We start from the raw sequence: 12689 nt of genomic DNA on the forward strand, positions 1-12689 counted from the left end.
TTTTCCTGTTGGAGTTTTAAACTTTAGTTTTTTCTCAGTTGCAAACATCATTGTAATCAGTATCCTTATATTTATATATTTGTTCACATCTTTGATAATTTTCATAGTGCATATTTCTAAAAATAGAGTTTATGAGTTTTTGTAACTTAAAAATCCATAATGAAAATAAATAATACTTTGAGAATTGTTCTCTCATAAATATTTGTGCATGTAGGATCAAAATGTCTGAATCAGATTCATTTATCTACTGAGAATTGTGGTGGTTAAAACTGTATCTGTATTTCCAGGCATTCTCAGATGAATTTGCCAGAAGAGCTAATGGAAATATCATCACTGACAAAATTTCCAAGGCTGAAAGTACACAAGGTTCAGTAAAGCTTTTAAATAGAGGAATTATTTATAATTGCTAAATAACTATTCAGTGAGAAGTAAAACAGGATGATTTTTATGAAAAAGTCAATTTGTGATAAATAAAATATTAAATTATATTCCATATACCTGAGCATGCAAGACACTGGTGATATTTATGTGATCTAGAGTGAAAGAGTAGGCTGGGCAAATATAATCTGTACAATCGGTTTTTAAGTGATGATGAGGCTACTAAGGATGATGTAATAAGTGTTTTCAAAAATAGATACATTTAAAGAAATAAAACCAACCAAATGCTTCTCCTCTGTCAAGTTACTGTTGTATATTTGAGTTTATCCTGTTTGGAGTTTGCTGAAGCTTCTTAAATCTGAACATGTATGGCTTCCGTCAGACCTGGGAATTTTTCAGTCATTTCTTCAAATATATTTTTCTGCACTGGTCTCTCTCCTCTCCCTCTGGTGCTTCAATAACACAAATGGTAAGCCTTCTGATAATATTTCTGAAGATCTGTTCTCTTTTTTTTTAATTTCCATCTTTTTTCTCTCTGTTCTTCAGACTGGATAACATTTATTAATCTACCTTAAAATTCACTGATTCTTTTCTCTGTCTACTGTACTATATATAGCCTATCCAGTGAACTTTTAATTTCAAACATTGTCTTTTAAGTTCTAAAATGTCCATTTGATTCTTATTTTATAGTTTATATTTCTCTGTAGAGATCCCTATTTTTCCTTTCATTCCAGATTATTTTCGTGCATTCAAATGTTTTTACTTTGCCCTCAGGGAGTTATAGTAGTTATAGTAGAGGCTTTAAAGACTGTCTGATTATTCCAACATCTGAGTCACTTTAAGATTAGCATCTATATTGAGCGTCTTTATACTTGAGAATTGGTCACATTTTCCTGGTTTGTTGGGTGACAAGCAATTTTGGATTATAGAATGGGCATTTTATTTTTTAAAAACATCTATTTATTTGGCTGCTCCGGGTCTTAGTTGTGGCATGTGGGATCTAGTTTACTGACTAGGGATTGAACCCCAGGCCCTCTGCATTGGGATCTTGCAGTCTTAGCCACTGGACCATCAGGAAAGTCCGAAGAATGGGCATTTTAAACGTTATGTTGTATGACTAAGGTCCTATTAAAATCCTCTGGAAAATGGTCATTGTTTTCTTTCTTTGAGCAGGCAGCCATTCAGTTAGCTTCATTCTACAAGTTCTGCCTCACCTTATGTTTGGGCAGTGGTTAAGATCAATTCCATTCCTAAGGCCTTTGCTGTGCAGCTTGGGTCTACCCATGTACAGTCATACAGAGAACAGGGGGTCACTCTCTCCAGCTCACTGCCCCAGCATTCCCCTTACATTCTGTCTTGCAGAAGGCTATTTTCCAGGTGTTCTGGCCAGAAGGACAAGGTTTTGTCAGAGTTGAAGCCGCGAGTTCTGTTGCCTTATAATTTTGCATGATCAGGGTTGCCCTTGGACAAAGCAGAGGGGGTAGGGAGGGGACCTAACAAACAAAAAGCCAAGGATTTCTCATATACCACATAGACACTTTTCAGACCACAAGTCCCTTTTTGTTCTGATTCTTCTCAACAGGAATATAGAATCTCCCTCAGTTTTAGCTCCCCGTGGTGTCACTGTGGAGTTCTACATCCAGGGCACCTTATACAGGGTCTAGATTTAAAAAGGATAAGTACGGGAAAAAATGAGGCTTCTCTGCTATTCTCTTCAGCTCACGGAGACCCATTTTCTCAGTCCTCTGGCCACAAGACAGACATTCTCTGAGAGTTTTGCTGCCTGTCTTCATTGTGTAGTTCTGTAACGAGGGCCATGCCTGGGTCAAGGCTGGGAGATAAAGAGGAAAAATTGCCAAACAAAATGGGAAGCAGTAGAGGCTGCTCCTTCAAATATTGACTCCCTTCCCCAATTTGCCTGCTGTTGTGAACGTGTCAGTTCTCCAAGAGTGGCTTTTTGTATTTGTCCCATGTTTTTACCTGTAATCAGTGGAAAGGAAAGGCTCAAGTCGACTAATTCACCTCGGTCAGCAACTGAAGTCCATATTTGATATATATTATATTTTATAATCCTTTGCCAGAAACAGACCATCAGGGGCTCAGAGGCAGGGCCAAGTTAAATGCCACAGATCACACAGAGGGGCAGAGAGACAGAAAGAGAAGGTTGAGCGGGGCACAGGTGAGGACATGAAACCTAAGTCGCTCTTGCTATTGCTGACTTGTTACTGACTCCATTTTTTTTTCCCTTGTCAGATTTCTATGGGACTGTTTCTAACCCTGATTCAGGGATGTATGAAATGAAGATTGGGCCCATCCTTTTCCAAGTAGCCTCTGGGGATATCAGCAAAGAAGAGGCAGATGTGATCGTAAATTCAACATCAAAGTCATTTAATCTCAAAGCAGGTACGTGACTTACAGAATTTTGACTAGTGTAATAGTCTCAGTAGCGCCCACAAAGTAGGGTTCCTATAGCCAAACTGGTTTCTACAACTTTGTCTTATTAATACTAATTAATAATTTTTAAATTGTTTTGACATGGTTTCTCATAATTGGGAACGGTTCTTTTATGAATTTTTCGTTATCAGAAATACCTAGTTATAGGATTCCTTCGATGATGGGGAAAGCGTTTAGACTGTGAGGCAACCATTCTGATGTGTGTAAACATCTTGATTTTCTCATGCAGGGGTTTCCAAAGCAATTTTAGAAAGTGCTGGGGGAAATGTGGAAATAGAATGTTCTCGCCAAGGTAAGGCACAACACTATTTTTTGATTTTAAGTTTTAAGTGGAAGACTGCATATGGGAGGCTGTGGAGGATGAGGAAAGTCTTGGGATTGGGAAGACAACATATTGATCTGGAAATCATGCCTTTTACTGAAGAATTCCTGTTGCAGTGAATTAGAAATGAAAAGTAATCTCCCAGTTAATAAGAGAAGTGAGATTCATCAGAGCTAGTATTTCAGGAGTTTCTTATTCACAGAGAATACTTTATCTTTCAATCCAGATATTTTCCTTTTTAAACAATCAGAGAGTGGGTTCAGCCTCTAATTTTGTGTCTCTTTGTCTCATGTTTCCCAGCTCAACAGGGCCACAGTGATTATATAATTACTGAAGGCGGGTTTTTGAAGTGCAAGAATATCATTCACGTCATTGGTGGAAATGATGTCAAGAGATCAGTCACCTGTGTTTTGCAAGAGTGTGAAAAACGCCATTACTCGTCTGTTTGCCTCCCGGCCATTGGGACAGGTTTGTGACCTCTTGCTGTCGAGGCTGAATCCCAAGGCGACCACTTTCCCTTGGATTTGGTGCTGATGATGGTTAATGTACTTACTCCTGAGTTGGCATCAGTTTCCTCAACTCAGGGCAACCCCTGAGGGAAGGAGCAAAGCCTGAGGGTAGTTTAAGTAAAAGGGAAAAATGAAGAAAAATGAAGAGAGTATTGGCATAGTAGACATTTGCTTTCTAATATGGAAGGGAAGGGAGAGAAAAAGTCCGTTTCTCATTACTTTTATCAGCTCTTTTCTCTTTTTCAGCCCCTACACATGTCCCATTATTTAGTCTTCAACTTCCCCTCTACTCTTCACTGAAACACCAGTGCATGGACTTTGCTTCCTCCAGACAGCATGGCCATCCCCCTTCTCTTACCTCCTCAACAAGGGGCTGGTCATGGGGCATCTCAGCCTCTCAGTCAGCAGAACTCGGTGGATTCTAATGAGTCGGAAAATCTAGGCCTTCCTCGTTCAGCCTGCCTGCCTCTTTGGAGTTTCTTGTTTTCCTCAAACTGTATAATGATTGTATGAGTCTTCTTTTATAAGGATGGTGCTTTGGGCTTATCACTTGTAAGGTGATGCTCTCTGAGCTGCTTCCCCAGAAATCTGAGGCATGTGCATGAATCAGGTACTCCTGCTTGGTCTCCCTTAAGGGAGCTGCTTAGGCTTGAAGTGGCTGGAGATGACTGGTCCCAGAGAGAGAAGGCACAGCACTGGCTTAAACATTCCATTGCTCAGGAATCCAAATTTGAGTGTCTCATACTGGCATTTTAGGCCCTCCAAAAGCTTAGCTTCATAAACCTAACCGTCCTTGTTACTTTCTGGGCCTTCTTCTTATCCTCTATCCCATATTTTGATTTCTCGTATATTTTTCATTCTTCTTTTCCCACATAGAATGTTATGTCTCTTTGGTTCTCTATATCTGAAAGTATGATTTATATACCCTTTATTCTTCCATTCCCTTTTTAGTATCATTCAGTCCTAGCAGATTAGCCAATGTATTATCTATTTGTCTGTCCTGCTCTCTGTCATTTTTAACGGACACCCACTAATGACTCTCTAGTCTCTACCTCCATCTGCTTTTTCCTCTTAGCTCCAGTCTTGTGTTTCTGCCTTAACTTTAATTGTGCTAAGAAAGCAGGCAGCCTCAGAGTGGCACTGACCTTCCCAAGGGAGTCCCTGAGTGGAGTCAGAGAAGAAATAAGGAAATGAGGCAGTTTTAGTTTCGTATAAATATTTCTGGGTTACTGCAAACCTGTTGTTTTTTTCCACTGACCTGGTTGCATTGCTGATCTGCACAAAGAAATCAAGGTTAGAAATTTCTTGCTCGTCTTTTTTCCCTGTCGTTATCCCTACCTGAGCAGGCCCTTAGACTAACAGATGGAGGAGTTTGCTTCCTTAGTGGTGTTTATGAGTTGAGACTGTAATCGTGACAGTTGCTGGCCGTAAAGGAAGCCCTCTCCCTGTTCCTTACAGGCACCTGCTTGAGGGGGGAGAACGGGCACTCAGTGTTACCTGCAGGCGTCTCAAGCTGAAAGCAAACTCTGAACTCCAGTTCATTGTCTTCTCCCTACACCTGCCCTTCCTCTTATAACCCCAAGCGTGTTAACAATATCGCTTTCTATCTAGAATCTTTGATTCTACACTCTTTACCACTCCTGTGTGCATTAGCTTATTAATTAGTTTGATGACTAAGAAAAAGGTTCAGTTCAGAAGAGGCACCTGACCTGCTATGAGACACAGACATATTAGCAAACATCCACAGTGCAGTGTGACGTGTGAAACACACGTGAAGGATGTGGGTGGCAAAGGACAGGGAACAAGAGGCAAGTAGTGTAAAGCCAGTTGGTCACTTGGCCCTGTTGACTTTAACTCCTGAATATCTCCTCAACCCCGATACCCAGCTCTTCATTCTGGCCTCTTCTCTTTGTTCAGCTCTCATCTTTTGCCTAAACCTTTACTTACAGACTCCTCTTTAGAACTGGGCTCCCTGCTCCAGTGCTTCCTCCATTCACCCCTCTATTCCTTGTTTAACTTTCTAAAAACCAGATCCGTTCCCCTGAACACATCAAGTTCAGCGTATCACACCCCTTACATAGTTCTATTTGGCATAGCCTTTCCCTCAGTTTCCCATACTTTACCTGTTGAACACCTATTCATCCCCACATGTCACATCCTCCGTGTCCAAAGTGCTTAGATTGTTGAGAGTAGATGAATATATCTGAGCACTACCATTTAGATTCTTGCAAATATCATGGAATAACTACAGCTTTACAATGAGAGTTTCTCTCTTCCTCTGATCATGTAATCAAAAAACCCAGTCGTCTACATTACTACAGTTGTCTCCATAGCCAGGTCAGAGAGGGTTGCTCTCCTCTCTGCAATAATAGTGGGCACAATGAACAGGGATAATCCAAGTGGGCCTTTTGTCTATCACACCAAGCGGCCCAGGGGACTGTCACATTGCCTGCCTCCCTCCCTCAATATCGGAGAAGGCAATGGCAACCCACTCCAGTACTCTTGCCTGGAAAATCCCATGGATGGAGGAGCCTGGTGGGCTGCAGTCCATGGGGTCGCTAAGAGTCAGACACGACTGAGAGACTTCACTTTCACTTTTTACTTTCATGCATTGGAGAAGGAAATGGCAACCCACTCCAGTGTTCTTGCCTGGAGAATCCCAGGGACGGGGGAGCCTGGTGGGCTGCCGTCTATGGGATCACACAGAGTTAGACACGACTGAAGCAACTTAGCAGCAGCAGCAGCTCCCTCCATATGATAGCTGCTATTCATGTGGAACTGCTTCCCTGACTTTTCATGAGTTTTTTCAAGGAATTTTCATATTCTTATTTAGGCAGTAGGCTTGGGAAATCAAGATATGAAGCCATGTTTAATATAGGAAAAGACCTTGCTCGGGTGGCAGCCTTGAACCCTGCAACTCAGCTAAAACTGCCCTGACTGGAGGAGGCAAAACTTGGAGGCTTATGGATAATTTGTGTGCAGAGAATTATAGATTATAACAAAAGCTTATGGATTTAGGTGTCTTACAGAATTAGCTCATTTTAAATCAGGTACCCAAAGACATCTGAGAGAAAAGGATATATCCATAAAGTCAAGAAATGACTCAACAAAAAGTAATCATTGTTCTCTTTAAATAGCAATATATGTCAACATACATTATCATCTTTTACTTTTCCTGGGTCTTTTAAGGACACTAGTGAGCCAAGAGAGGTTAACTGTCTCTGTAACAGAGGGACACAGTGAGCTGGGATCAGCTGAATAGAGCAAATAAGAACATCAGACACCAAGTTATGTTTCATTGTTAATTGTTGGGCTGTTCCTGACGTCCTGGAACAAAAAGTCCCCATTGCATCTAGGACTTCAGGAGTGTTTGCTGGTGCCTTGTTAGTAAAGTCCATGGTGATGACACTTGAAGAGTGGGAATTTATTCTGAGAATTGGAATCCCTAATTTATTCTTCACTTTTTTCCAGTTGGGCCTTTTCCCCCTAATTATTTTTATTATTTGCCTTTCCAGGTAGTGCCAAACAAGACCCAGATAAGGTTGCAGTAGCCATAATTGATGCCATTGAAGAATTTATTCAGAAAAGATTAGTCCAATCTATGAAAAAAGTTAAAGTTGTTATCTTTCAGCCTCAACTACTGGATGTATTTTATGCCAACATGAAAAAAAGAGGACCTCAGGCTTCTTTCCAACAGTGTATGATGTCTAAAATTGCATGTGAGTTATTCATTTTTATGAAATACATATTTCTAATATTGATGTTACATGAGAAACAGCTATCCTTTTTTGGTAGTTTATTAGTTTTCTTCCAGTTTTATGGAGATATAGTTGACATACATCTCTGTATAAGTTTAAGATATACAACATAATAGTTTGACTTATATTATTGTGAAATGATTATCATGATCAGTTTAGTTAGCATCCATCATCTCACATAGATAAAAGAAAAAGAGAAAACAAAGAAGAATTTTTTTTCTTGTGACAAGAACTCTTAGAATTTACTTTCTTAACAGCTTTCATATACAGCATATAGTAGTGTTAACTACAGTCATTAAAGAAGGTTTTTGGACCCAATTCCAATGTATGTGTGGAGCCTTTCCTGTAGCCACAAGCAAATCTCAGACCCCAGCAAGGTGTCTGAGGATTCAGCCTGGTTTTGACATCATCTACTCAGAGATGGAATCAGATTCCACAGGCAAAATGCTCTCAGTGTAACAAGATGGCCGTCCACTTTTGATGCCAGTCACAAGCAAAATACTGTATATATGAGAAAAGTATTTGGCCATTCAGATGACCAAATATATTTTTTCTGATAAATCGCAATATCATAGTCATCATTCTGTATATTACATTCCTGGTACTTATTTACCTTGTAATTGGAAGTTTGCATCTTTTGACTACCTTTCTCCAGTCACCTTCAACCCTTGCCCTCCAGCCTCCTAGTGACCACAAGTCTGATCTCTTTTTCTATGAGGTTTTTTTTTTTTTCAAATTCCTCATTATCAGTTTGTCTCTCTCTGTCTGATTTGAAATTAGCTAATCTTTAACGAACTATCACAAAGAGAAATTAAGAAAACAATCTCATTTATAATTGCATCAAAAATAATAAAATCCCAGAAATAAATTTAACCAAGGAGGTGAAAAACCTATACTGTGAAAACTACAAAATATTGATGAAAGAAACTGAAGAAAATACAAATAAATGGAAATATAGTTTATACTCCTGGATTGGAAGGATTAATATTGTTAAAATATCCATACTGGTTAAAGCAGGCTGCAGATTCAATGCAATCCCTATCAAAATTCCAATGGCACTTTTCAAAGAAGGTAGAATAAACAATTTTAAAATCTGCATGGAACCACAAAAGACCCCAAATAGCCAAAACAATCTTGAGGAAGAAGAACAAAGCTAGAAGCATTATACTTTTTGATTTCAAACTATATTACAAAGATAACAATAATCAAAACAGTTTGGTACTGATAAAAATAGACACATAGATTAATAGAGACCAGCACCATAGAGAGCCCAGAAATAAAGCCATGCACATATGTTTAATTAATTTACAACATGGGAGCCAAGAATATACAGTGTGGAAAGGATAGTCTCGTCAATAAACAGTGTTGGGTGCTTGCTTCAGAAGCCTATAAACTGGACCACCACATGCAAAAGAATGAAACTGGACCACTATCTTACACTGGACACAAAAGTCAAATCAAAACAGATTAAAGACTAGAACATAAGACTTGAAACTATAAAACTCCTAGAAGAAAACATAGGTAAGCTCCTTGACATTGGTCTTAACAATGATTTCTTTTTAGATTTGACACTAAAAGTACAAATAGCAAAAGCAAAAATGAGTAAGTGTAACTACATCAAACTAAAAAGCTTCTGCACAGCAAAGGAATTCATCAATAAAATGAAAAGGCAACCTACTGAACGGGAGAAAATGGTTGCAAATTGTGTATCTGGTAAGGTGTTACATCCAAAATATATAAAGAACTCATACAACTCAATAGAAAAAAAAAGCAAACAATCTGATTTTAAGATAGAGTATCTAAACAGACATTTTTCAAAAAAAGATATACAGATGGCCAATAGGTATATGGAAAAGTGCTCAACATTATTAATCATCAGGGAAATATAAATCAAAATCATAATGAGTGACCACCTCACATGATGAACAGCTATTGGCAAAAAGAAAAGGGATTTTCTTGGTGGTCCAGTGAAATTAAAAGTCTGCTCTTCCACTGCAGGGGGCACAGGTTTCATCCCTGGCTAGGGAGCTAAGATCCCACATGCCATGTGGCATGGCGAAAAAGAAAAAAAGGATTAAAGACTCAAGTACTAAAACTGCCCATAAAACTTACAGAAAAAAAAATAGGGGAAAATAAATGATTAAAAAAAAAGACAAGAAATAACAATTGTTGGTGAGGATGTGGAGAAAAGGGAAAACTTGTGCTCTTTTGGTAGGAATGTAAATTGGTACAGCCACTGTGGAAAACAGTATGGAGGTTCCTCAAAAGATTAAAAATAGAAATACCATATGCTCTAGCAATTCCATTTCAGGGTATTTATCTGAAGGAAATGAGATCACTTCCTTGACTCCATGTTCATTGCACCATTGTTTTCAGTAGCCACAACATGGAACCATTGAAAGCTGGATTATAAAGAAGATGTTATATATGTATTTCATTAAATATATATGTAATGAAATATTACTCATCCTGTCCCTATTTGAAAGGAGGATACATCCTGTCCTTATTTGAAAGCTAGGTTTTTCCCACCTTCAAAGTAGCTTTTAAAACACCAGTACTCTCAAGAGGGAGGGGAGATGTGTATGTATATATATGTACATATATATATAATGTAATATTATATATAAAATAAAATATTAATATTATATATATAATGAAATATCACTCAGCCATAAATAAGAGGGAAATACTGCCACTTGCAACAACATGGTTGGACCTTGAGGACATTATGATAAGTGAAATAAGACAAAGAAAGACAAATACTCAATGATAGCCTTTATATGTGGAATCTTTAAAAAAAATACTGAACTCATAGAAGACAGACTGATGATTGCCAGAGGCAGGGTGGGTGGTCATGGTGGGCAGAGGGGAATGAAAGGTGGGTGAAATGGGTAAAATTGGTCAAAAGAGTAAAAACATCCAGTTATAAGATAAGCAAGTCCTGGGAATGTAATGTACAGCATGGTGACAAAGAAAGAAAGAAAGGAAAAAAGAGGGAGGGAGAAGGAAAGAAAGAAAGGAAGGAAGAGAGAAAGAAAAATAGCTAATCTTCTTTTCTTTTCTTTTTTAGCATTTTTGGGCTTCTCAAGTAAATCTCCCAAAAAACAGACTCTGGTTTTAGAAAAGAAAACAGAATTAGCAGTTTTTCAGGTGTGTGGTAAAAATGTAAAAAATGTGGAAGACGCTCTCTTGTGGATACAGGACCTCATCAGAAAGGAACAGTTTCCCTACTCCAGTGAAGATGAATGTATCAAACACTTTGATACAAACGAATATAAAGAATTGGATGAGCTTCAGAAGAAGCTAAATATTTCCATTTCCTTGAACTGTGAAAGACCTTTGATTGAGGTTTCTGGAATTACCAAAGATGTGATGCAGGCTAGAAATGCGATTGAGGACATGATCAAGAGAGTTAGATTGTCCAAAGAACAGGAGTCTCTGGCAGATCGTACCCGCGATTTTGTAGAATGGCAATATGAGGACGGTAATAATAAACTTCATAGTTTTGACAAAATAACCAACATGCAATTGGAGGATGCAAAGAAACAAAAGAAAAAGTCAATTGATGTCAAAATCAATCATCAGAGCTACACAGTGGACTTGAGGACATACGTTGCTACAGATGCAAAAGGAAACAGCTTATCTGTTCGGCGCCATACAAAATCTGAAGGTGACTCAAACTTTCATGCTTGCTCTCCATTACTTTCTGCCTGTGTTGTGTGTTGTACATTCATCAAAATGTTGTTCAAGTAGATAAAATCCAAGTAACCCTCATGGAAGAAAATAGAAAACTTGGTCTCTGGGTTGAAGGAGCTCACACTTTGGCCAGGAAAATACAGCAAGGGTGCACCCAACAGCTGATCATTTTCTTCATGGTAGCAATAGTGAAACGTTGTATTTGTTCTTATCTCTGCAGTTTATAAGCTTCCCGGAGTCAGTTTTGCTGGTGGGGGTTGGGGGTAATGGCTGCCTCAGTCAGGAAAGGGAATGCCGTGGGCTGTAAAGTAGCCTAAGGCTTTCTAGAACAAAAGGAAAACAGAGTGGGCCTTTGGAGTCTGTGACTAATGACTGAGTGGATGGGGAGCCTGTAGGGTCTCCCAGAAGTCACTTTCTCCTCTGCCTGAGGATAAGAATCCTTGACACAAACATCAGGAAGCAGCCTTCAAGGTTCCCGAGAAGGGAAAGCTCGTCTTGTGTAGACAGCTATTCCTGCCTTTGAACCACAAAAATCCCCCGCTGAAAACTACTAAATGGCTTTCAGTACATTGGGAGAACAATGTGACAGATTCCTCAGACTCTGAGCAACCCTGAGGAAATGACAAGTACAGCAGTCTGTTTAGCAGAAGGGGAGACAGAGCTGCCACCCCCAGCCTGCCACAAAGCTTAACCTGCCACCCACCCAACTCTTAAGGAGGCTGTGAGGAACAATGAAAGAATGGATCTGGAGGATGTGGTCGTGGTGGTGAGTTCTGGCAAAGAGCCATGCATTTGTAAGCAAAACATTAATGAGTATTTATTGCAAACATTGTAGGAAAATCGTTTATATTGCAAAATTATTAAATTCTGACGAGAGACTGAGCAGAATATGGGGCTGAGTTATACTACACCAAGAGTTCTCAAATCTGAGCCTGATCAAACCTGTAAGATGCAGGTTCTACCCTCAGAGATTTTGATTCCGCAGATCTGTGGGAGCTTTTTTTGTTTGTTTGTCTTTGTTGTTGTTTTTGGCTGCGCTGGGTCTTCACTGAGGTGAGGGGGCTCTTTGTTACAATTTGTGGGCTTAGTTGCTCTGCAGCATGTGGGCTGTTAGTTTCCTGAGCAGGGACTGAACCCGTGTCCCCTGCATTAGAAGACGGAGTCTTATTCAGTGGACCATCAAGGAAGTCTCGGTGAGGTTTTTTTTTTTTTTTTTTAAAACAAGCATTAAAGTTGGTTCTGATTTGGATTATCTATGGCTCACATTTTGGAAACGTTCTTCTAGAAAGATAAGAGGCTTCTTGTACACTTCAAATCAGGAGATTGTAAAACAAGAGCACAAATGATAGTCAGTTTTTCAAAGCATACCAGGAATATGGACTGTGTAGATGAGGCTTCCCAGGTGCGAGGGAGTTTTCAAATGTCTGTTTTGCAGTTGAGCTGCCTCCGTACTGGAGTGATATGAAGCAGCAGAAAGTCTGTGTGGTTGAGCTACAGCCTGATCATCCAGAATACAAAACTGTGGCAAGCAAGTTTCATGCAACCTGTGCACACTTCATCATAGAGAAGGTA

General features: G+C 39.3%; 1 protein-coding gene across 1 annotated transcript in view; it reads left to right on the forward strand.

Annotated features, from left to right (window-relative positions):
- PARP14 (poly(ADP-ribose) polymerase family member 14) overlaps positions 1–12689 on the forward strand; it is a 44350-nt gene that overhangs the window by 25364 nt on the left and 6297 nt on the right. The window contains exons 9-15 of the mRNA XM_005675030.3: positions 288–366; positions 2632–2781; positions 3062–3124; positions 3455–3622; positions 7179–7382; positions 10492–11091; positions 12553–12686. Of these exons, the coding sequence (XP_005675087.2) occupies positions 288–366; positions 2632–2781; positions 3062–3124; positions 3455–3622; positions 7179–7382; positions 10492–11091; positions 12553–12686 (1398 nt within the window). The remainder of the gene's footprint in view (positions 1–287; positions 367–2631; positions 2782–3061; positions 3125–3454; positions 3623–7178; positions 7383–10491; positions 11092–12552; positions 12687–12689) is intronic.

The sequence above is a fragment of the Capra hircus genome, chromosome 1 (genome assembly GCF_001704415.2).
Source record: "Capra hircus breed San Clemente chromosome 1, ASM170441v1, whole genome shotgun sequence".
In the NCBI taxonomy this organism is placed as follows: domain Eukaryota; kingdom Metazoa; phylum Chordata; class Mammalia; order Artiodactyla; family Bovidae; genus Capra; species Capra hircus.